At 40.1% G+C, this 24,502-nt stretch overlaps 1 protein-coding gene across 23 annotated transcripts in view; it reads left to right on the forward strand.

Annotated features, from left to right (window-relative positions):
- Positions 1 to 24,502, forward strand: part of LOC119650904 (modifier of mdg4) — a 301,775-nt gene that overhangs the window by 206,560 nt on the left and 70,713 nt on the right. The window contains exons 5-7 of one of the 23 annotated variants that reach the window (XR_005249385.1): positions 22,606 to 22,754; positions 23,124 to 23,429; positions 23,489 to 23,591. The exons of 15 other annotated variants lie outside the window; for them this stretch is intronic. Coding sequence is in view for 6 of the 8 variants with exons in the window: in XM_038054093.1 (XP_037910021.1) it covers positions 1,931 to 2,421 (491 nt within the window). In the remaining 2 variants the exon portion in view is untranslated. Of the gene's footprint in view, positions 1 to 980; positions 1,663 to 1,930; positions 2,437 to 9,667; positions 9,938 to 10,951; positions 11,539 to 15,250; positions 15,943 to 16,023; positions 16,329 to 22,605; positions 22,755 to 23,123; positions 23,430 to 23,488; positions 23,605 to 24,502 lie in introns of those variants that run through there. 7 more of the 23 variants (XR_005249386.1, XM_038054093.1, XM_038054105.1 and 4 more) reach the window with 7 other exon arrangements.

Genomic DNA, 24,502 nt, shown 5'->3' on the forward strand with positions numbered 1-24,502 from the left:
ATACACGCTTACAGCAAGGCCTCTTCTCAAAAACTATCCATTCGAAGAGTCTGAAAAAAGTCATGACATCTAGGCCTCAAATATCACCGATCTCCTTCTGTATAAATGAAGCTGATAATAATTAGTCATTACTATACTTTTGACATCTACTCGAAACTGTTTAAGTTTATCCTGGATATACAAAAGAGATAAAAATATGGAGCATAATACTGAAAATTTTGGCGGAAACTGTATCACTATTAACAAATTTGTCTTTCCCACGTAAATTGATTGAATCCTGAAGTTTGTTAACATTTCGTGCTCGTATGAAGGAACTAGGGAAGGAGAACCCCTATATGTTATGCTGATGCTTAGACTAATGAGTTCATGTTAGCAACGGAGTTTATAACCTAAGAGAAAACATTGTGGGTAGTGAGAAATGCAATTGGAGCCGAGTCTATTAAGTTCTAAATATAGTTTTCAGTCCACCAATCAGAATTTGACAGAGAGCCTTTCTATCGTAAAAGGGGAAGGTTTTTTTCAACAAGATACAACGATAATATGCTATCAGATAAATTTCGTATTTTTGGTCGTTTGTTTAGTTAGCACGGATCGTAAAAGTATCAATTTAAATAAAGCCAGTCATTGGACCTTGCAAAACATGTAAAAAAAGTGTCAATAAAATCTGTTATTTTTAAAATGTTGGCGTTGTAAGTAGACACCTATTTTTTAAATATATTTGTTGTTTGTAATTAAATAAAATGTTCTAAATTTATGGAGAAATAAGTAATGAAATATCTGAGATTCCGTTTTCCTAGTACATAAAGGGTCGTGAAATGGAGTTGGAATCAAATTCAAAAATAAAGAAATAAATAATTGAATGCCAAGCCGTGTAGTTTTATTAATTCGTCATCGATATCTAATTATTTTCTGAAAATTAATAAAAACTTGAATATAAACTTTGAAATGTAATTTTGTTATTTCAATCACATTTCTTTTAGTCATCAAATACTCGCGTAACAATCGAATCCTGTCATCGTCCTCATCAAATCCTTACGATTCTCAGAAGCCATTTGTTCCGATCGATTATCCATTAGGTGTTTGGATTAAAGATGCCCTCTTGTGGTATATGGAAAATCAAAAACGAGGCATCAATCTTATTTTCAACGGTTATATGTTTAAGCGTGAAGCAACATTCCGATCATCCATAAACTGGATATGTTCAAAAGGCAATGGAAAACGTGCGTCAGATGATAAGTGTTTGGCACGTTGTGTGACTCGGTTCGATGGATCCATTAAATTAGGAAAACATCCACATAATCATGGGCCCCAAATGTAATAGTAGGTAAATGACCCGAAGAGAAAGAACAATACTAATCTAAGTTACTCTTGAATGGAGACGAGATCCATGAAAAGTGATGTAAACTATGTTATAGAAATAAAGATACAGTCAGTGACTGGTACTAATGATATTAGATGTATTTATTCCGTGCATGTAATTTGTATAAGGCAAATATGTTTTTAGGAACATAAGGAGCTTGTAAAAGAATAGTGTTAAGTTTTATAATTACATATAATTTCGTTGAGCAAAATACTTAGTTTATTAGTTATAATTTTGAACTACGAAACTGGGAATCATTTTCTTCTCAATCCTCATTTGTCTATAAAATTAATTGAAATAAACCGTGTTTTATTTTTACGCGAGTAACCCTTATCGTCCTTAGTTTTGCTGTTATTTTGTTATTCATCAGGAGTTCAATGACAAACACGAGTGTTTGATGTATCATAAAAGGTTGGTTATATAACTTCTAACATTTGAATCTAAAAATGTATTACATTCATTATCTTCCCAACGTAAAGGTCCCCATTCGCACTCAATACTTTTGGATGCCTTCAAAAGGTAATATTAACTCTCCACTTTCTCCTATACTGACCATCACTTTTCTTTCAGGTCATCATCATGTGAAAATCATCAATATAGTTTCAAAAAGATCACGTCGATCTATCGATCTTGAAGATAAAATTAATATTTTGAATAGATTGCGAATGAAAGAGCGCGCGACCGCCATTGCAAAATCACTTGGATTGAATGAAGGAACAATCCGATCAATTCGAAAGAACGAGGCGAAAATTCGTGCAAGCTATGAATCAGGACCTTCTCAGATTGTTCGCCATCAAAAACGTGTTCGTAGCTGTTTAATGGAAACAATGGAAAGACATCTTGTGGATTGGATACAAGATAGAAACGATAAAAATATTCGATTGACTGATAATTCCATCAAGTTACAAGCATTACAAATTTATCGCGACATCAAAGTAATGCCGAAGTTTAACGCGTTCTCGGAAAATCGTAGTTTTAGTGCTAGTGATGGATGGTTTAAGAGGTTCAAGAAACGTTGTCTGATGAAAATTGAAATGCCAGACCAGGAGAGTTATGGTTGAAATTTGATGGAGTAAAAAGAGTTGTAATCGTTGACAGGGCCTAGTAAGAAATTCCATAAATCCAGGCTTTGCATCGAGAAATAACACTGACTTCGATGCAGACATCTGCGGGGAAAGTATGTCTGTAAACACACTTTTCCAATAAAAATTCATGCTTAATTTCGAAATACAATTTTGTTGATAGTACTATTTCCTGACATGATCTAACACTGTTAAAAGTGTAACCTTTGAAAACAGGGGGAGCTGATGAAATGTGATCTTAGAATACAATTTTAATGATATTCCAAATAAGAAAAAAGAATAAAATTGAATGACACGAACAAATACAAACGTTTTTTTTTTCTATAGAGTTCTCTTTGATATCCTTTTTTAAGAACGAATAGAAAGCATGTCATAGACTAGTATGCATCCTAAAGACACATACTATCTTGATCAAAAAGCTCCCGGAATTCATTGAAAAATAAACGATACCCGCTTATGGTTGAAAATCGATCTAGTCCCTTTTAAATTAGTCCCCATCGACTACAACGCACTTATGCCAACGCTTGGTCCAGTCCTCGAAACATTTTTAAAACTCCATATTTGGTATCTCCATTTGGGCCATCTTCGATTTTTCCATTATCTCCTCTCGACTACTGAAACGCGTTCCTCTCAGTGGTTTTTTGATTCGAATCAAGAGGAAGAAATCGCACGGGGCCAAATCAGGTGAATTCGGTGGTTGTTGGATTGTATTCGTGTTGTTTTTAGCCAAAAACTCGTGGCTAATCATGGCATTGTGCGACGGTGCATTATCGTGGTGCAAGATCCACGAGTTGTTCGGCCACAAATGCTTGCGTTTTTGACGGACTGATTCACGCAAACGTCTCAAAACACCCAAATAGTATCCCTTGTTGACAGTCTGACGATGAAAACCGTGAGCATCGCCGTCTTCTTTGGCTGGAAACGCGGTTTCTTCGGTCTCGGCTCATCTGACGTGCATCATTTACTCGCCTGATGTGTACAACGCGTCGTACTCATAAGTCCGTCTCCAGAATTGATGCGTTTGATGAATGTTGGGTCAGAATCAGCCATGAAAATCATGTCTTTGGCGATGTGCACACGTACCTTCTTCTGCATGAAATTCTCGAAAATCATGAACACGCTCAGAGATACATGTACTCAACTCAACGTAACTTTCACAACTGATAATGACATAACGCCTAACTTTGGCGGCAATATCAGTGACAGTTGAGTAATAAACATACACACAAAAAGAAGGACAGACGAGTGCTAAGACCGCCACACGACAATCATTCCGGGAACTTTTTGATCAAGGTAGTACGCCTCATTGGGTTTGGTTGCCAGACAATATGCTTTATCTCTTCTCAATAATTTATGACAAGCATCTTACACCGCGTGTCCGGATAGCTGAGTGGTTAGAGCGCAACGCTGTCCTACGGAAGCTCGCGGTTCAAATCTCGCTGGTGGCAGTGGGACTTGTATCGTGATTTGACGTCGGACACCAGTCGACTCAGCTGTGAATGAGTACCTGAGTCAAATCAGGGTAATAATCTCGGGCGAGCGCAATGCTGACCACATTGCCTCCTAGTGTACCGTTACGGTCTTGAATGAAGTGCTCTAACACACTTCAAGGCCCTGATCCAACATGGATTGTTGCGCCAACGATTATTATTATTATTATCTTACACCACTGTTCTACGTCATGTAGTTCCTTTGCGGTTCAGTAGTTGGCTATTCCAGGATATTGCATAACATAGCCCACAATCAAATTGTCGCCCTTCTCAATGCCTCACCAACTCATTGTCACTTCAACCTTCAAAATGGCTCGTACGCCGACGAAATTCTGTACTTGATATTGTCTCAGTTCAATGTACCTCGGTGAACACCTTGCAAACATGGGTCGGTGAGAGCTTTTGACTAACATTAGAGCTAACTTCCTATGTACTGCTCCCAATAAGCAGCATAGACAGAACAGTGGCGCGTAACACTGTCAACTTGATGTAGGTGTTAAAATAGCTACATTCCCAGCGAAGATGGGATTACCGCTGTTAATGTGTTGAGTAGCATCAAGTTTGGTGCCATCGGCAGAAACAATGCTCCCCAAGTACACAAATTGCTCAAGGCCTTCGATTTTTCTCCCATTAATGCTGCTGTGGCAGAAAGTACTATTCGTGAATAGAGGATCAGTCCTGAAGCGGAAAATTAAAATAATTCTTGGGGACATTCTATGCTAGTTCCATTAATATCATTTATCTGGACCTAATAATTATACTAGGTTTCACTTTTTATCACCATTTACATGTAATGCCCAGAGTTTGGTTCCTTACTTTTGTTTTTAGACTTTTTTTTTTTTTAAGAGAAATACTTTGTCATTTTTATTAACGTGAATTTATAGAAAAAATTTATTGTGATGCTAAGTATTGAGTGAGTAACAAGATAGAAGCTAAATAATAGTTGTAGCAAGAAGACTACATACCGGAGATTCGTTTCCCGGCGCAATGCTTAAATTTGAATGGTGGAAGAAAAGCATTGCACATGTTCGACGTTTTTTGATCACTTGCGCGTGGACTCTGATATTATAGTGCCGTGTATGTTACGCAGTGCTCTTATATGGAATCCACATGCTTCCGTGCACAGTCGTTTATGGCCTGCCACATGGGATGGAAAAACCACCAAGAAAACAAATACATAACATACAAAGGCCACGGGATAGTTAGCTCTCTGGTAATCATCCCGCAAATATGCTATGGAATTCTGTTCCCCCTATAAACATGATTTACTTTCTCCCTCTGTGTTTAGTCTTCCTGACTTGGTTGATTCCATGGATATTTGTACGTGCTAAAGATCATAACTTCAAGGTTATCCTTTCTTTACCATATTTCATCCTTGCGGTTTTGAAACTATAATAGTGTTACATACTCCTTTGCATTCTTATTTGTTCTGCTGACATTCAAGCCACCGTTGTTTGGTGGTTTACCATCGACTTCGATGTTCAGACCAATTTTGGCAAGTGAATTCTCGTTAGCACGAATTGCGTAACCATACCATCGAAGACGTCTCCCTTTCTCAAAAAGGAAGGACATCCAGTATATTTAATACTAGTATTCCTTTTGCAGGTGAGATAAGTGAAATACATTACGCTGCAACAACCAGACTGTCGCTTTTTATAGTATCTAAAAACGGTGTGTCCGGTGAGTCCGTTGTTAGAGCACAAGGCTGTTGTGCGGAAGGTCGCGGTTCAAATCTCACTGGTAGCAGTGGGATTTGTACCGTGATCTGACGTCGGTTACCAGTCGACTCAGCTGTGAATGAGTAGCTGAGTCAAATCAGGGTAATAATCTCGGGCGAGCGCAATGCTGACCACATTGCCTGCTATGGGATCCTGTAATCCTGTAGTGTACCTTTACGGTCTTGAATGAAGGCCTTGAATCAAGGCCTTGATCCAATATGGATTGTTGCGCCAACGATTATTATTATTATTAAAAACGGTTACTTTGGGAGGAATCCACGTCTAGTTGATATAGGGATTCCGTTGAGAATGATTGCGATCGACTCTGATACATTCTGATATGTTGCCTTCTAGCGTTGCCGTTCTTTGAATTCTGGTCGGCTGTCTTTGCCATTTTGCTTGTGATGTGTCCGCTCATATTTTACATCCATTCAGTGTGGTGGTGTCACTGTTGTGAGGAGCTCCTTTTATATTGAATGGGGCCGCTTATAGTAGTCATGAGTTTGCTTAGGGCAGCAACTGCTTGACCGGTATTCTCTGTTGCATATTGTATCTGCGCTGAGTAAGTCAGCTTAAAGTCTCACCTGATGTTCAAAAACTAGACAATTCTCTACATTACAACTAAGTTTCCTCTGATTTGGAGATTTATCTTCCTTTTTTTTTATTAGAAAGATAATTGAGTGTTTTTCTAGTTAAAAGATTTAGGTCGGACTATTCTGTGTAGTCTACATTCGCGGTCACATCATTAACTGGGTAAACTTTCAGTGAGCTTCCCGGTGTTACTGCGATGCCATTGGTAAAGGCAACAAATTATGTATCACTGAACATCGCTACCATCGTCTTAATGGCCAAATGTGCTCTTTTTTTAGCGTTTTCCATCGTGTTGGCCGATATGCCGGCTATTTCGCGTCGAATGTTGTTTTTGAGTTGAGCTAGAGTCCTTGGATTGTTTATGTATATTTTGGATTTGAGATAGTTCCACAGAAAAAAGTCTGGTGGCGTCAAATCACAAATCACCATTTTTGGATATCAACCTTCCGGGGAACAATGGGTTCAAAAAAGGATTGTATCACGTGAAGTGTGGCAAATTGCTCCGTCCTGCTGAAACCAGAAACCTTCCATGTCATTTTCTTCGATGATTGGCATGACAAAATCACGAATCATGGCCCGATAACGATCGCGATTGATGGTAACAGGGTCCGGCTTTTCCGCACAAACACCGCAACACACAGTCACTTTTTGATCGAAGAGAGGCTGTTCTTCAATTGAGGATTTTCGGTAGCTTAGAAGCGACAATTTTGCTTATATACGCCTCCATTTAACTGAAAATGAGCCTCGTCTGACATGATGATTTTTCGCCAGACTTTTGGCTCATTGTGAATAATTTCGATGGCCCATTTGGCATAATCAAGGCGTTTCTGATAATCAGCTGCGTTTAATTTTTGTGTCAATTGAATTTTGTACGGAAACATTTTTAAGTTGATATGAATTATGAGCCTGAGTGTGATTCTTGCAATGCCTAACTCCTGGGAACGGCGATAACGCGATGTTCCCGGAGTCTCCCCAATACTTAATATTTTAATATTATTATTTTAATATTATATAATATTTTCATCGGAACGTCTTGTACGTTGCTGGATGCGTGACTGGTGTTGCTGAGACTACTACTGCTCTAGATGGAGCACTTTTCACTTTATTTTTTTTTTTACGAAATGCACGTTGAGTTAACACAATTGGGAACTTATTTTGAATGTAAAGCTGAATTATTTCAGCGCGTTCTTTTGGAGTGTACTGCTCCATGCTATAAATTGTCATGGACTGACGCTTCAAACGCGGTATGTCATTAGTCAATCTGACATTCTTGTCAAAAGTTACAGGGTTGCAAGATGGGCCGACGTTAAATGGCCTACCCTCTGTTGGAGAGTATCTGGTGTGTTCTACGCAAGAGAATATTCCGGCATAGCTATTATTAGAGCGACATATGATGGAGTAAAATGTTACGTGTTGCATCGAAGTAAAATCTTAGACGAGTTTGAGGTCGAAAGGTTGTATCTTGTCACTGATATTGTTGCTTTTTGTTATCGGTGAAGTTTTTCATACTGCCTTGTCCGGAGGGCGTGGAGGATGGACTTGGGAATCTTTCCTCTTACATCTCGATTACGTTGATGACATCTATTTGTTCTATCCCGAGGTCAGATCTGTCACCCGTACACGATGTGATCGGAAGGCGGGAGAGGTAGTGGATAGGTCACACACATTGAGGAGGGGCGACAATTTAATTACTGACTGCGATATGTAGTGGATTCCCCTCTCCCAAGATGGGCTACCTCAAGCGCACTTGGCATAAAACAGTGGAGGAGGAATGTCGACGCGCCGGGAAGTCCTGGGAAGAGTTTAGATAAAGTACATTTGGTATTTACATAAAGTAGTTTCTGTCCGTCTTTGAGTGGGTCCGCACATCATACATAATATTCGAAATTCATAAGTTGATTAAGGGATTGTAATGCATTTTTAGCATTGGTTTCAAATGGAAGAATTCATACATCTGCGGCCTCTTGAAAGCGTCCGATTGAGTGTAGATACATTGCAGAATTCCTTGCAATTTTGACTAGTCGATTTAAATTGCAGCTTGTGCTATTCAAACACATTCGAAAAGGATTATGATACTAAACACAAGGATATAATTTTAGTGACCTACATAGGTACAGAAATATAAATTCCGATGATGCTAGCGATCGAAATAGAGAAAAGAATAAAACAATGTCTCCGGTGTATTTATTATATTATTACCGCATACATCGATATTTCGGGAAGCACTTGCCTCTTGCCTTCGGTATCTTCTTGTTTTTCTTCAGCCTTTGTCCGGTTCACAAGCAGAGTCGGTTTATTGTGATCGGTTTCGCCATTTGGCTCTATCGAATGCCCGATCTGGCTGCAATCTCGAGACTTTTAAATTCCCATCCAGCGTATCAAGCCACCGTTGTTTGGTCGTTTACCATCGACTTCGATGTTCAGACCAATCTTGGCAAGTGAATTCTCGTTAGCACGAATTGCGTGACCATACTATCGAAGACGTCTCCCTTACAATTTTTCCACGATCGGTGCAACCACATAATGATCGCGGATTTCGGATGTGATCAAAACGTGTTACGTCACTAGTCCAACGCAACATCTTCGTCTCCATTACCGCCAAACGGCGTTCATTGTCTTTTATAGTTGGCTAACACTCAGAACCATAGAGGGCGACAGTTGTGGAACGCCACTTCATCCAGGTTGTGTTAATGCGTGCAGCAATTTCATAACGCAGTTCTCCATTGGCTGATAGCATTGACCCGAGGTATTTAAATCGCTCAGTTCTGGGCACGGAATGTTGAGGTCCGCCTTCAATTCTGGCCGTTAATATGTGAAATATTTTACGTTTTTGGCCGTTAAGTAAGCCGATAACTTATCATAATCCGCAATATCCTCAAGCAAAAGTCTGCGTTCAATTGAAATAATTTTAATGGAAAATTTATCAACTTTCAATTTCCAAAGGGTGGGGGGAATAGTCGCACGTTGTAACTTCGTGAAAGTTATTGGCGGTATTTTAATTTTTTTGGTGCTTGTTCGGAAATTGAGGGATCAATAACCTAATCAGTCAAAACCGGACAACCATTTTGTGACGACACTCCAGCACTTTTAGCCATTTGAGGCATTTTTAACTTGTCTCTGATGAGAACTTTTTCCGGGGAATTTTCCCGGGACCGTTTTATCCCACGCGCTACTATTGACACTTAAAGTTTACTTATCCTTTATTTAAATGTAAGTTCTAGCAATAAAACGCCTTGAATAAGCCTTGGAATTTAAAACTCACTTCCGATTTCAATTCTGATGTATTTACACGCACTATCGATCGAATCGATACTATTTTGTGTATTCCTCAGTCCATCTAAGTATCTTAAACGAATTTCAACATTTAATTAATTCAATTTCAAATATCGTATAAATAATAAACATGTATAAACAATTATCTTCCAGAGGTAGCATACTTCAAACAAGAAAACACACAATATGTTCTAAAAATTGGTGATAAAAAGTTTTACAAATATAGAGCAATGGCATATCGATCATATTGGCGATGCTCTAATCAACAATGCAAGTGCAAATTGAATATGGACGAAAGTAAAAATGGTAAAATAAAGTATATCAGTCATCATGACAGCTTTTGTTCAAAAAAATCATAATCAATATTTTCTTTTGTGAATGTATTGTACTGAATTTTGAAATAAAGTGAAATTTTTAAATGAAGTTTTTCAGTTCCACTGTACTTATTGCATTTGTTAATTGCAGGGAATTTGGTGTGCGGAATTGAATTCTGCATTTATTTGTATTAATTTTCCAGACGCAATTTATTTCAGTAATCATTAAGTTAGCCACTCTCTATGGTTCTGAGTGTTGGCCGACTATAAAAGACAATGAACGGCGTCTTGCGGTAATGGAGACGAAAATGTTACGTTGGACTAGTGGCGTGACACGTTTTGATCATATCTGAAATGAGGATATTCGCAATCGTTATGGGGTTGCACCGATCGTGGAAAAGTTGCGAGAGAGGCGTCTACGATGGTATGGTCACGCAATTCGTGCGTGTTATTAATAACTGACAAAGGGAGTTAATTCCTGCTGTCAACACACATCTCCTTAAGAATACGGAAGAGTCAGTGTTCATACAAATTTGACTTCTTCAGTTCTTTCGATTTATTTAAAAAGCCAGAATAAAATTTGGCAACGTTCGTGTTGCCCACCTGTTGCTAACTGTCGCCAACTTATGTATTACAAACTAATATTGAGACGCCGCCATCGAGATGCTCGGTAAAATAGACATTGTTAGATTTAATGTTACCTTTGAGATAACAGAACATTAAGATTTACTTTGGTTTCACTAATCAGGAAAAAGAGGAACTGCAGGAAAAAGTGCATCCTGTGTAACCTTTCATTTTCTCGGCTATTGAAGTCAATTGATGCGTCAACCGTATTCGGCTTTATACATTACTGATCAATAAAATTAGCGATAAATTGCCAACTAGATGTGATCATTGTTTGCATGAGAAGAAGCCAGCACCTGAAGAGCATCTAATGCTGCAAGGGTGAATATGTCCTTGTAACAGCGCAGTGTTGATTATAAAAGGCCGCGAACTGTAAACGAACGGCGTACAACGGAAAAAAAAGTCCAAATAACAATGAATTTAAACTATTTACTCCATATCCACCCCTAGACTGAATTGCTCCTGCTTTCCATATCACTAATACCTTTTTCTATTTCAGATCGACCATATTTTATCATAAGCAAATATGGTACCCGACAATTGGTATTGAAAAGACACACATTCAATCGACACGTGAAACGTGAGAGCATAACTTATTGGCGGTGCAGTCAGTTTGCGGTTCTTCGATGTAAGGCGCGTATCAAAACCAACGGCACAACCTTAACCGTATTAAATCCGGAACATAATCACGAAGTGATAAGCAAAAGTCGTTCATATGGTTCATTGAAAAAGAAAACTCAAATGATAAAAGAGGAAAATGAACAAATCTAACTTCCCCTGCCTATAAAATATTGAAACTGAAAGTCCTGAAGCAAATACATATGCATATTAGCAAGTTTATAAGAAGGTAAAATCCTGAACTAGGATTTGCAAACAATTTTCTTGGCTATGATTGTGAAAAATTAATAATACTTAAATTATTATTGCTAAGGGAATCTCCAATGTATCATTCATTGAGTACCGTTAGATTATGAGTACTGTGTTAGTACCGTGACTCCATTAGATTTTTTTGAAACAAAAAATATTTTAGCGATTTTAGCGTATCCCAATAGTTTTAATGTGCGAGTGTGTCTCATGCAGGTCAATGCATTTCTGAATAAATACAATGATTTATGTTAGTTTCAAATGCTGTTGAAATTTAGTTGAATATACGATAATCATACCTTTTAAGTTTTACCATATGGTGTGGAACGAGGACACGTTTCAGCGAGCAAAGAGTGATTCTACAGACGAAAAATATATCTGTCGTCTCCAACCGCCATGTCCATGTATATCTTCTAAAGTGAAATTATGATAACAATTCGGAATTGCGGTTTTCGAATTTTGGGTCTAAACTCTTCATTAAATTATGCAATTAGGAAACAAATGTTTTTCCTAAACGACAAATGTTGCACATGAAATGGCCGATTTGGCAATCAAGTGAAGTTCGTTGTGATTTTGCTGTATCAAACCAGCACCAGTTGGCGCTGTTGGTGTCGGATAATGACGTATAAATACTCCTACATTTAATCAAGGAGTAATTTCAATGAAAATTTTGTTTGGGATGAGCTAGTTCTGAGCCCACCATCTACTTGATGGCGGGCTGCACATATTTGAGAAGCAACTTACTTCTGCTATTCAGTGCGCGGACTACTCTTTCGTGGGCAAGCGCCCAGTACTTTTAAAAATTTATAATATTGGCTATGCGGTTTCGATAGATAGAGGCGATCTCATCAGACGCTGCCTCAGCGTCTCTACCCTGCGGATATTATAAATTTTTAAAAGTACTGGACGCTTGCTCACGAAAGAGTAGTCCGCGCACTGAATAGCAGGAGTAAGTTAGTTTTGAGGATGATGGGGTCCTAAGTTCGCATCAATTTAATGCTGGACCGGACCAAATGGGGAGCCGGTCCGGTTTAGCATTAAATTGATGCGGACTTAGGACCCCATCATTCTCAAAACGAATATTTCAGCTCTGGCGAAGCTCTGGTCAATAAGGCGGATTTGCGCTCAATATAATTCGTAGGCATGTCGTGTTCTACGAATTATATAAAGGAGCACCCAACATTTGCGAGCCGCTACGGTCACGCTGCTCCCAGGGCAGAGGTGAGGCAGCGTCTGACGATTTGCATCTGCCCTGGTAAGAAACTGTAAAGCCGCCATCGCTTGCTTTTTTGAGAAGTAAGTTGCTTCTCAAATATGTGCAGCCCGTCATCAAGTAGATGGTGGACTCAGGACAAGCTCATCCCAAACAAAATTTTCATTTTTATTAGCTTAAACCAGTTTAGGTTCTAACAAGGCGATTAATATTAAATGCATACCCTTGGCGGGTTTTGAATTCAATATAAACGAGCCAAATGCCACCTGTTGCCGCTTTCGGTCACGCTGCTCCGTAAGGTAGAGGCGCTGAGGCAGCGTCTGATGAGATCGCCTCTGCCCTGCGATCGAAACCGCATAGCCAATATAAATTTTTAAGAGTCATTTCAGTTTTGACCATCGTTGTGACAACAGTGAATAAAAAGGAGAAAAGGATGGAAAAGAGCCAAGAATGTATACTTTTTCTGTATGAGTTTAAACTCGGTCATAAAGCAGCGGAGGTGACCAGGAACATTAACAGCGCATTCGTAGCTGATACGGTAAGCGAAGGAACCACACGGCGGTGGTTTGAAAAATTGCGGTCAGGCGACGTAAACCTTCAAAGTGAGCCATGTGGACATGCAGGACCATCGATTGACAACGACTAGCAAGAATCCGACACTCGTCAGTTCGTGAGAGACATTGCAGAGAAGCTGGGTGTACACCATTCGACAGTTTCCCGGCACTTGCAACAACTTGGAAAGATGAAAAAGCTCGACAAATGGGTTCCGCATGCCGTTACGGAGGAAAAGGTGGCGCTTCGAATGGAAATTTGCAGCTCTTTATTCTCCCGCAACAGAAACGATTCCTTTTTGCACAGAATAGTGGCATATGGTGAAAGTCCTGGGGGTTTAACGTGAGTACCTGCCGTGTAGGCATAATCCCACGGTCCTCTTCGGACACGGATTGATTTTGGGACAACAAACACAACGGTGTGTCCTTATAGCCCAGTGGTTAGAGCACTAGGCTGTCATACGGAAGGTCGCGGTTCAAATCTGGTGGCAGTGGAATTTGCATCGTGATTTGACGTCGGATACCAGTCGACTCAGCTGAGAATGAGTACCTGAGTCAAATCAGGATAATAATCTCGGCCGAGCGCAATGCTGACCACATTGCCTCCTAGTGTACCGTTACGGTCTTGAATGAAGTGCTCTAACACACTTCAGGGCCCTGATCCAATATGGATTGTTGCGCCAACGATTATTATTATTATTAAACACAACGGTCCTGGTTTATACTGAGTGCAGGCTCAGCATTCATATCAGTGGATGCGAGGCCTATCTAACACCTCTGCCGCAACTAAGGGGTACGGCACCCGAGTTGTACAGCGCAACTCCACGCTTGAGCTCCGAGGAGCTCTGCCCGCGATATAGGCATAACCGTAACCACCATGAAACGAATGAAGTAATAAAAACTTGTTGTTTCTTTTTCGTTGGTGTGGGGATTTATTCTTGCAAATACCGATATTTCGGGAACCACTTGTTCCCTTCATCAGTGCTAACAAGTTGTCTCTGCCCTGGATGAAACCGTCAGCCAACTCTTTTGGAAAACTTGGGTGTTTAACCCAAATCAGCAACAAGTTCAACTTGTTAGCACTGATGAAGGGAAGAAGTGGTTCCCGAAATATCGGTATTTGCAAGAATAAATACCCACACCAACGAAAAAGAAACAACAAGTTTTTATTACTTCATTTAATTAATCGTTGGAAACACCGCATAATCTCACTCTGATCACCATGAAACTCCCACTAGGGGGCCAACCGCAAATAACCGGGCCGAGAACACATCCTCCAAGAATTCTCGTGGAGCATATGCTCTCAGAGGGCCATCCCGGTTCCCATGGTACCAGATAACCTCCGGTGAGGCTTCGTGGCAGAGCCACTTCAGATGAGTTCCTTGCAGACTCGGGTCTGATCGCCCTCCTCGAGTACGTGGGGAAGTGACATGTGATGAAAAGTGGATATTATACGACAATCGTCGCCGATCAGCACAATGGCTAGATGCTGATGATCCACCGAAGCATATGCCGAAACCGAGCCCCCATCCGAAGAAGGTAATGGTGACTGTTTGGTGGACTATTGCTGGAGTTATTCACTATTCTTTTTTGGCATCAGGAGAAACGATAAATGCAAAGAAATGCTGTGCCCAACTCGAGGAAATGCATCAAAAATTGTGTATTCAACGGTCGAGATTAGTAAACAGAGATGATGTGATACTCTTTCACGACAATGCACGACCTTATGAATCCAGAACAACGGTTCAAAACTTGAACGAATTGCAGTATGAGACTCTGCCTCATTGACCATATTCACCGGACCTTTCGCCAAGTGACTACCACTTTTTTTTAAGCATTTGGATCATTTTTTTGGGGGAAAAACAATTGAGGAGTGAAGGGGTCATCAAAATTGCGTTTAACGATCTTATCAACCTTTGAAAATTGGCATACATTCTCTTGTATCTCGTTTGGAGAAGTGTTTTGAATCGACTGTCACCTATTTTGATTAATTAAATAAGTTTTTGTAAGCTTTACAGTCGTTTCAAATTTTAATACCAAATCGGCCATTTCATGTGCAACAACCTAATACAATACGACATCAAATTCTTCTCCCATTAGTATTTGTTAGCACCCTGCTTGGCAAATTATATATTAATACCAACTATTTTTTGAAATTTTCTAATTTCAGGCTTTTTTTCTTACGTGACCGGCTTCAGAGGTAGTCGTAAGCTAAAAGTAGGTGATTATAGTTTTACGCGAAATAAATCATCAGGTCAGAAAACGTACTGGTCGTGTGCACGTGCCGGTCTACATAAATGTAAAGCGCGTGCTGTTACGATTGATGATGGCGGTCGACAAGATGTTATAGTGAAATGTGGCTATCATAATCATGAGCCATTTTAAAATGTACATTTGATATTCACAGAGAATTTTATAAACTGTAAAATGTATCAATAGATTGTAAAATATGTTTACGTCTTACGTTTAAAATAGTATTTTTTAGATTTCTTAATATATTTGTGTTATTGAAATTTTCAGCAATACTGAATAACTAAAGATAATTGAAATGATATGAAAGCACCTTTTTGTAATTGATGAAAACAATTGATTTGCGTTATTTTGCGTTCAATGAAACATAGTTTCGAGTGTAATAAAGTAGAAGCCGACAAATTAGAAAAAGCAAATCAAATGGTCCCTTTATTTCCAAATTTTAATTTCCAACTCAACGCTTGTGACTATAAAAGCACAGACCAGCAAATGAGTATATAAATCATGGAGCAGTGTGATTGGGATAGAGACAACAGCTCCATCATTTCCGATGACAAAACTTAGTCCAATTCAGTCAAATGTGTGTATAGTTGCTCTCCAGCCAAAAATGAAGTAAGACGATTCATTCCCATACATGTATCCTTAAAACATATTTTCCGAATATCACATATTGAATTATTGTTTATGTTTTAGGTTTGGTCGATTCATGGCAAGTTCCCTTTCCCCAACCAATGGAGTCGAACAATGAAATATTGCCATCTCTACTGGAAGTTGGAATGCATCAACACTTTGCTGAAAAGATACCTGCTCCTAAATCAAATTTTAAACAAAGAAAACGGCAGAGCCATTTCCTTCGTTGTAAATATTGCTATAAGAATCGTAAACGAAAAGAGACATCGTATCGATGTAAAGAATGCCCTGGAAAACCGGCATTGTGTATTGGAAGTTGCTTTGAACTTTGGCATAAAGCTATGCGATTGTGATGACCATTTTTTGTTTATCCAGTTTGTTTTGAAGATAATAAAGAAAATAAATTTACTGACATTGTTTTAGTTTCATATATCCAGAAAATAAGGTATTTTCAGCAGATTTTTGATATACACCTCTAAGAGCAGCTTGACAATTGAAATCTATGGACGGTGACTGAATTCACTAGTGAAAGGTACGTTTTCTACATTAGTTTATATAATTTTCTAACACTTTCTCTGTTTTCAGGATGATGTTCGGGTTGAAGTAAGGAATCTAGGCTAGAGGTTGGGGTGAGTATCAATCTCATTTAAGTATGATAAAATACAAATGTCTGAAAATAAATCAATAATTTGCGGACATTTTTACTGGTGTTTGGGCAAATTAGATTTGCTTTATTTAAGATTACTTAACTGGAAGACTTAAGGGGCTATTCTCATGTGAACGCAGGGGAATTTTTGTCATAAGACGATAAAATTCAATCATTTTAATTTTTTTATGTTTTTATTTGTATCTTAAACTGTATAAACAATTTTTCTTCTTAAGGGGGCATCTCTAGTCTTTTCCACATATTTTTAAGAATTTTATTATCCGTTCTAGGCCTGCCCTAATAACTCCAGACATCCCGGTTTTGCGCCGAGGTCCACTAATTCGATATCCTTAAAAGCTGTCTGGCGTCCTGACCTAAGCCATCGCTTCATCTCAGGCAGGGTCTGCATCGTCTTCTTTTTCTACCATAGATATTGCCCTTACAGACTTTCCGGGCTGGATCATGCTCATCCATACGGATTAAGTGACCCGCCCACCGGTAACCTATTGAATCGGATTTTATCCACAACCTGACGGTCATGGTATCGCTCATAGATTTCGTCGTTATGTAGGTTACGGAATCGTCCGTCCTCATGTAGGGGCCAAAAATTTTTCGAAGGATTCTTCCCTCGAATGCGGCCAAGAGTTGATTGATTTTTCTTGCTAAGAACCCAAGTCTCCGAGGAATACATGAAGATCATTGTCTTGTACAGTAAGAGCTTTGATTGACCCTATGGTGAGACGTTTCGAGTGAAACAGTTTTTGTACGCTGAAATAGGCTCTGTTGGCTGACAACAACCATGCGCGGATATCATCATTGTAACTGTTATCGGTTGTGATTTTCGACCCTAGATAGGAGAAATTATCAAGGGTCTCAAAGTTATATTCTCCTATCTTTATTCTTCCCGTTTGACCAATGCGGCTTGATGTTGTTGGTTGGTTAGTTGTCAGTGCTGACGTTGCCACCATACACTTTGTCTTGCCTTCCTTGATGTGCAGCCCAAGATCTCGCGCCAATCTCTGCCTGCTCGATCTGGATGAAAGCAGTTTGTACGTCTCGGCTGGTTCTTTCCATGATGTCGATATCGTCAGCATAGGACAGTAGTTGGGTGGACTTGAAGAGGATCGTACTTCTTGCATTTACCTCAGCATCACGGATCACTTTCTCGAGGGCCACGTTAAAGAGGACGCATGATAATGCATCCCCTTGTCCTAGACCGTTGTTGATGTCGAATGGTCTTGAGGGTGATTTTGGTGCTTTTATCTGGCCTCGCACATTGGTCAGGGTCAGCCTAGTCAGTCTTATCAATTTCGTCGGGATACTGAATTCTCTCATGGTCGTGTACAGTTTTATCCTGGCTATGCTATAATAGGCGGCTTTAAAGTCGATGAATAGATGGTGCAACTGATGTCCATATTCCCACAGTTTTCCAATGGCTTGCTGTACAGAGAAAATCTGATCTGTTGCTAATTTGCCTGGAGTGAAGCCTCTTTGGTATGAGCCAATGATGTTGTGGGAGTATGGGGCTATCCGGCCTAGCAAGATAGCGGAGAATATCTTATAGATGGCACTCAGCAACGTAATACCTGTATAATTGCTGTATTGCGTGACATCCCCTTTTTTATGTATGAGACAGATAATGCCTCGTTGCCAATCGTCAGGCATTGATTCGCTGTCTCATATTTTGAGCACAAGTTGATGCACCACTTGGTGTAACTGGTCCCCTCCATATTTAACAAATTCGGCTGTAATTCTATCGGCTCCTGGCGACTTATGATTTTTAAGCCGATGAATTGCATGGACTGTTTCTCCTGTGGTGGCAGTATTTGTCCGTCGTCATCAATTGGCAGCACCTCCAACTCGTCGATGTTCTGGTTGTTCAGTTACTCATCAAAGTACTGAACCCATCGCTCCAATAAGCCCATTCTGTCGGAAATCAGATTTCCCTTTTTGTCTCGGCAGCATGAGAATCGAGGTGTATAAGGCGCTGACTTGCTGGCTGCTGCCTTATTGGTAAAACTTGCGCGCCTGGTGCGGTACTTTTGTACTTTTGGAGTTCACAGACTTGTTGGTTCTCCCAGGCTTCCTTTTTCCGTCTGTGAAGTCGCTTTTCCGCTCGACGGAGTCCGTGATAAGTCTCTGCTCGTGCCCGCATTCTTTGAGAATGCAACATTACTCGGTATGCGGCATTCTTCTGTTCTGTTGCTAGCTTACTTTCATCGTGAAACCAGGCGTTCCAACTCCTTTTTGCGGCTGGGGCCAAGTATCTTTGTGGCCTTATCAATGATAACGTTCTTCAGGTGGTTGTGAAGATTATTTGTTGATGCTTCATCTCCACGTCCTCTGTTGACTGCGGTTATTGTGGCATCCATTTCCCTCTTATAGGTGTCGCGGAAGGCTGTGTTGTGGATGGCTTCAGTGTTAACTCTCACATGATTGTCAGAGGGGATTCTGGGTGGTGTTGTTATTCGAGCTCGGAGCACCATGCCAACGAGATAGTGATCCGAGTCTATATTGGTCCCCCTATATGTTCTGACATTCATCAAGGCTGAGAGGTGGCGGCGTTCGATGAACATGTGGTCAATTTGGTTGAAAGTGGTCCCGTCTGGTGAGGCCCATGTATGTTTGTGGACCGCTTTCCGCGTAAACCAGGTACTCCCAACAATCATTCCATGTGACACTGCTAATTGAGTAATCCGCAATCCGTTATCATTTGTATTTTTATGTAAGCTATGGGAGCCAACGTATTGCTTGAATATGGGCTCCTTCCCTACTTGGCTATTAAAATCCCCACGTATAATTTTGATATCATATCTGGCACAGGCTTCGAGGGTTCGTTCTACTGCCTCGTAGAAGGTATCCTTCTCCGACTCTGCAGTCTCCTCTGTAGGGACGTGAACGTTGATGAGGCTTATATTTCTAAACTTGCCTCGCAAGCGCAGAGTACATAGCCGTTCGCTTATGTTTTCAAAGCCGATAACAGCAGGTTTTATTTTTGGCTGACTAAGAAACCTACTCCGAGCACATGGTTTACTAGATGGCCACTATAATATATGGTGTAGCGACTCTTCTCTAGGAAACCGGTCTCTGTCCAACGCATCTCCTGTAACGCTGTTACATCAGCCTTATATTAGGGACAGGGTATCGGCTAACTAGTTAGCAGCTTCATCTCTGTACAGGGAGCGCACGTTCCATGAGAAAATGCGCAAATCGTTGTTCCTTTGTCGTTGCCAGGTTCGTCGTTGTGTAATCCGTCCAGTCCGAGGCTCCTATTGTGGCTTCGTAACAAGTTGTTTTCCATGTAGGGTTATCAGCCCTACCCATTGGTGTATGGGTATATGGCAGGCGAAATTCTTCGTTTTTAATCGATTCAATGTTTGCCTTTTTTCACTAAATATAGTCATGTGAGTATTAAATGAAAGATCTCGGTTAGTACTTTCCGAAGCCGGTCTTAGTTTTGACATTTATTTGAAAGGTGGGAAGTGCGGTGGGCCGGAATTGGCCGTTTCTTCCATGGATCCATTCTCAGAAACTACCCAATCGGGAAATCTGAAAAAAAAATTCAAGAGGCTGCCACTATATGGTGCCTAAGCACCGAAATACCTTCCATAGTGAAATCTCTTCAAATAAAGTTAATAATAATATAGTTTTTAGTGATTGATTGCAAAGCCCCCCTTAAGTTCATCCTAGAATCATGAATGTAGGCTATAACATAGAGCATCAAGTTTGGTGGAAATTTCACTATTATTAACAAAGTTATAATAAGTCAAAATTATTGCTCCTGTGCAAATTCAAAGTGGATAATCTCACCTAATATAAGAATATACAATACGTGCTACGTACTAACGGGACAAATGTCCACTTAAATGTTTTTATGAAACAAATACGCAGGGGAGGGGGGGGGGTAATGTAGGTGAATGCATTTACGCACATAATGTTGGACTCCCGGTTCGGTACGCCGTCGGACTACCAACTAAACACCTCCCCATCGTCAGAGAGCTAGCCTGGAACCGTTTGTCACATTACTTCGGGCTAGTCCTCGAAATCTCCTGCCTTGCGGAGCCTTCAAATTAGGGAATTCTTTTCACCAACGGGAAGTGAACTGTCAGTTCAAGGAAGCAACAACCATCCGGGTCCTCCACCGGTCAAGCTGTATCTTCTTAGTAATGAGAAGGACTCGAAAGTAATGGGCAGCACGACTCCATTTGCCAGCATTCCTCGACAATGTTGTCTGGAGAGAGATCCCCTGCGTTTAAATAGAGCTGCTGACGAATCACATCCCTCCTTTCTCAAGAAAAAAAAATATGATGGGCATCGTCCACAACTCTATTGCAAAACACACAATCCGAAGATCGTGCCTTTTCAATCTTGTGCAAGTAAGACTAAAAAACTCCACGCCCACTTTAAAATTGGGTAAGGAAATAGTCAGTCTCACCATGCTTCTGATTCAGCTACGTACCTAAGTTGCCGATGAGCCGCGCAGTCCATCTGCCTCTAGTTTCATTTTGCCAAGAGAGCTGCCACTCGTCTAGAATGCGTTGCTGTTCTTCACGAGCAACAACCTCCCTTGGCTCATCTCCCTTGCGCTTGTATATGGCTTGACGCTCCTTAGCAAGAAGGGCAACGAGGATCACTGCCGCGATCATCATCACGGCCGGTTCAGAGACAGTGCGGTACGCAGGCGTCACCTGCAAGTTCCCCGTCTCTGTACTTGCGCGAGACGTTTACCAAGAACGCCAGCTCGTACCTTTACGCCGTAGAGCAGGACAGACTGACGAAGCTACAGCTGCAGTCTTGTTCGCTGCTTCTTTAATTTGCTCAAAAAAGCTCATCTTTGAGTCAAGAGTCAACCCGAGATACTTTACCGCTGGTTTTGATTCGATTGTCGACTCGCCGAACGATATGAGACGCAGGATCGGAATTCTCTTTTTAGTCAGGATGACTACTTCGGTTTTTTTCCAGTGCAAGGTTGAAACCATGAGTAGTCATCCATCCGCTTACCTGTCCCATCAATAGCCGACCAGGCGCGACTTTTCTGACATGACGAGTTTAAGTAGACTATCATAGATAGCGTTCCAGAGATCCGGCCCTAGGATGGATCCCTATGCTACCCCCGTATCCGTGGGAGTGCTAATCAGAAGGTGGGAGCGACGGTGGATAGTTTATATATTGAGAAAATAGGTTGGCTGACTGACCTAGAACTATCAAATTTTGGTTTCCTACAGGAGAACGATGGCGCAGAATAGTGGAAGAAGGGTACGAGTCTCTTGGAAAGTCTTGAGGGAAGCAGAAGCATCATTAAATTTTGTGTTAAACTTGGGAGGAATCTAGGAGTGTTATCTTTGGAAAGTTGAAGCAGGCCCATCGGGAATATTTTCTACAAGAGGCCCAAGTTTTTTATTGGCAGAAATCATTTTTGTATGACTGAGAATTAGTGGAAGATGAATCTTGCGAGGCTAAATCTTCGTTTGAAGGTAAGGATGAGTGACCAATTAGAAGTGAACAAGTTCATGGTGCATAAAATTTTAGCTGAACATTTGCACAAATGCGGCAATCTATTGCATATGTTTTGATGTTTAGTGAAATTTTCATTTGAATATATTCAAACCTAAATATGCTCCATTTCCAAACTTTTGTTAGTATCGTTTTAGGTTCACTCTGGGTTGTCGCATCTAATCGGAGGTTTCTTCCGGGTTTTCGAGCAATTCTCTTTTTCTCTTTGATCTTTCACCTTCCATCGAGACTTATACATTCCTTTTACTCAAATGAGAGTGGTTAGCGCTTACGAATTCCAGACTCGTTGTCCAGTCTAGGGGTGAAACATCATCGGTGTCAAGGAAAGCCGTGAAGCATCATGTTCGAAAATCGAGTGTTAATAAAAATGTCTTCATGTTCATTATGGTATACTTTGTTTGTACTTAGGACATTCATATTCTGATAGAACTCTTCATTGGCGTCACCTTACATTTACTTGAATGCATTTTTCTTTTTATTTTCAGTTAATGACGATGAACAGGACAAAATCATTCACAATGAAGTATCATTTTGCTTAGGTCAAAGAGGGTGTACCCTTCTAGTTTTGAATGGGTATAGCTTCGTGAAAAATCGTCGTAGCGGCTATAAAACATATTGGATTTGTGCTAAAAAGGTCAGTGTAAGTCTCTGTAACGTAACAATTACATTTGCAATACCAATAACTTAATTAAATCGAATTAATTTGATTTATACACTCTTGTTTCATATTTGGATATGGAATCAATCGAACTAACTGTTGTCTCTAGCATCTGTTGATTGGTATTGAATTCATTAATTGTGTTTCCATTACTATCGTTACAAAATAAGATTAAGAACCCAAATAAAACTTGGGGAAGCCCCCTTTTATGCAATTTTTCTTGATATGTCAGTTCATTCTAGGGTGACACGAATGAACATAAAATTGCATAAAAAAGTACTTTCGAAATTTGATTATTCAGAAAACCTATTTACTGAAAATATGAATATTTTCCTACTCTTACAGGGTAGTACCAAATGCCGAGCCCGTGTTGTTACAAATATTATCGATGGTGTTCAAAAAATCGTACTTAGTTCATTCGAGCATAATCATCCAATATATATGAAACGAAAATCAAGAACTCGTGTTACAGAATTACCTAAAGTTCCGTGAACTTTGGAGAAGCAAATAAATAAATCATTATATTGTATATGTTATATAAGGACAATAAATAAATTGCTTGTGTTATTGAATAAGGAAGTAGAAAATTTGGAATGATCTAATATGAAGAGAAGAAAATCATTTAAGTGTCATTATGTTTACAAAATTTCGGTAATTAACATTTCAATATTATGCTAAATTAGGATTTCACTAATATAATGTATTTTTAGAAGTCGCCTGCTTTACAAAAGGACAACGAGGCTGTACACTGTTAACACATCAAGGATTCAATTTTGTGAAAAATCGTAAATCGAAATTTAGAACATATTGGATATGTGCACGTAAGGTAAGTGCCGCTTTATTCAAGAGTTTTGGAGCTGCATTTTATTTACTTATATAACTTATTTTGAGATGATTTTGCACCATTAAGCATTCTTCTTCTTTTTCTTCAGCCTTTGTCCCGTTCATAAGCGGGGTCGGCTCGTCGTGATCGGCTTCGCCATTTGGCTCTATCGAATGCCTGATCTGGGTGCAATCTCGAGGCTTTCAAATCCCCACCCAGCGTATCAAGCCACCGTTGCTTAGGACTGCCTTTTGGTCGTTTACCATCGACTTCGATGTTCAAACCAATCTTGGCAAGTGAATTCTCGTTTGCACGAATTGCGTGACCATACCATCTAAGACGCCTCTCTCGCAACTTTTTCATGATCGGTGCAACCCCATAACGATCGCGGATATCCTCATTTTGGATGTGATCTAAACGTGTCACGCCACTAGTCCAACGTAGCATCTTCGTCTCCATTACCGCAAGATGCCGTTCATTGTCTTTTATGGTCGGCCAACACTCAGAACCATAGAGAGCGACTGGACGGACGACATTGAGGTAAATTTTCGATTTGAGACGTTCGTTGATACGTCGATCACAAAGGACACCAGTTGTGGAACGCCATTTCATCCAGGTTGCGTTAATGCGTGAAGCAATTTCATAAGGCAGTTCTCCATTGGCTGATAGCGTTGACCCGAAGTATTTAAATCGCTCAGTTCTGGGCAGATCACTGCCGCTGACAGTGATTGTGCCTGTCTCATGGCGATCGGTCGTCAAAAATTCAGTTTTGTTTAGATTCAATCTGAGACCGTGTTGCATGAGGCGATCATTCCATTTTTGAACAAGTTGCTCGAGATCATTTTTGCTATCAGATGCTAGGAAAACATCATCTGCATAAAGCAGTGTGTAGGGCACTGGA

Source organism: Hermetia illucens, chromosome 3 (genome assembly GCF_905115235.1).
Source record: "Hermetia illucens chromosome 3, iHerIll2.2.curated.20191125, whole genome shotgun sequence".
Lineage (NCBI taxonomy): Eukaryota > Metazoa > Arthropoda > Insecta > Diptera > Stratiomyidae > Hermetia > Hermetia illucens.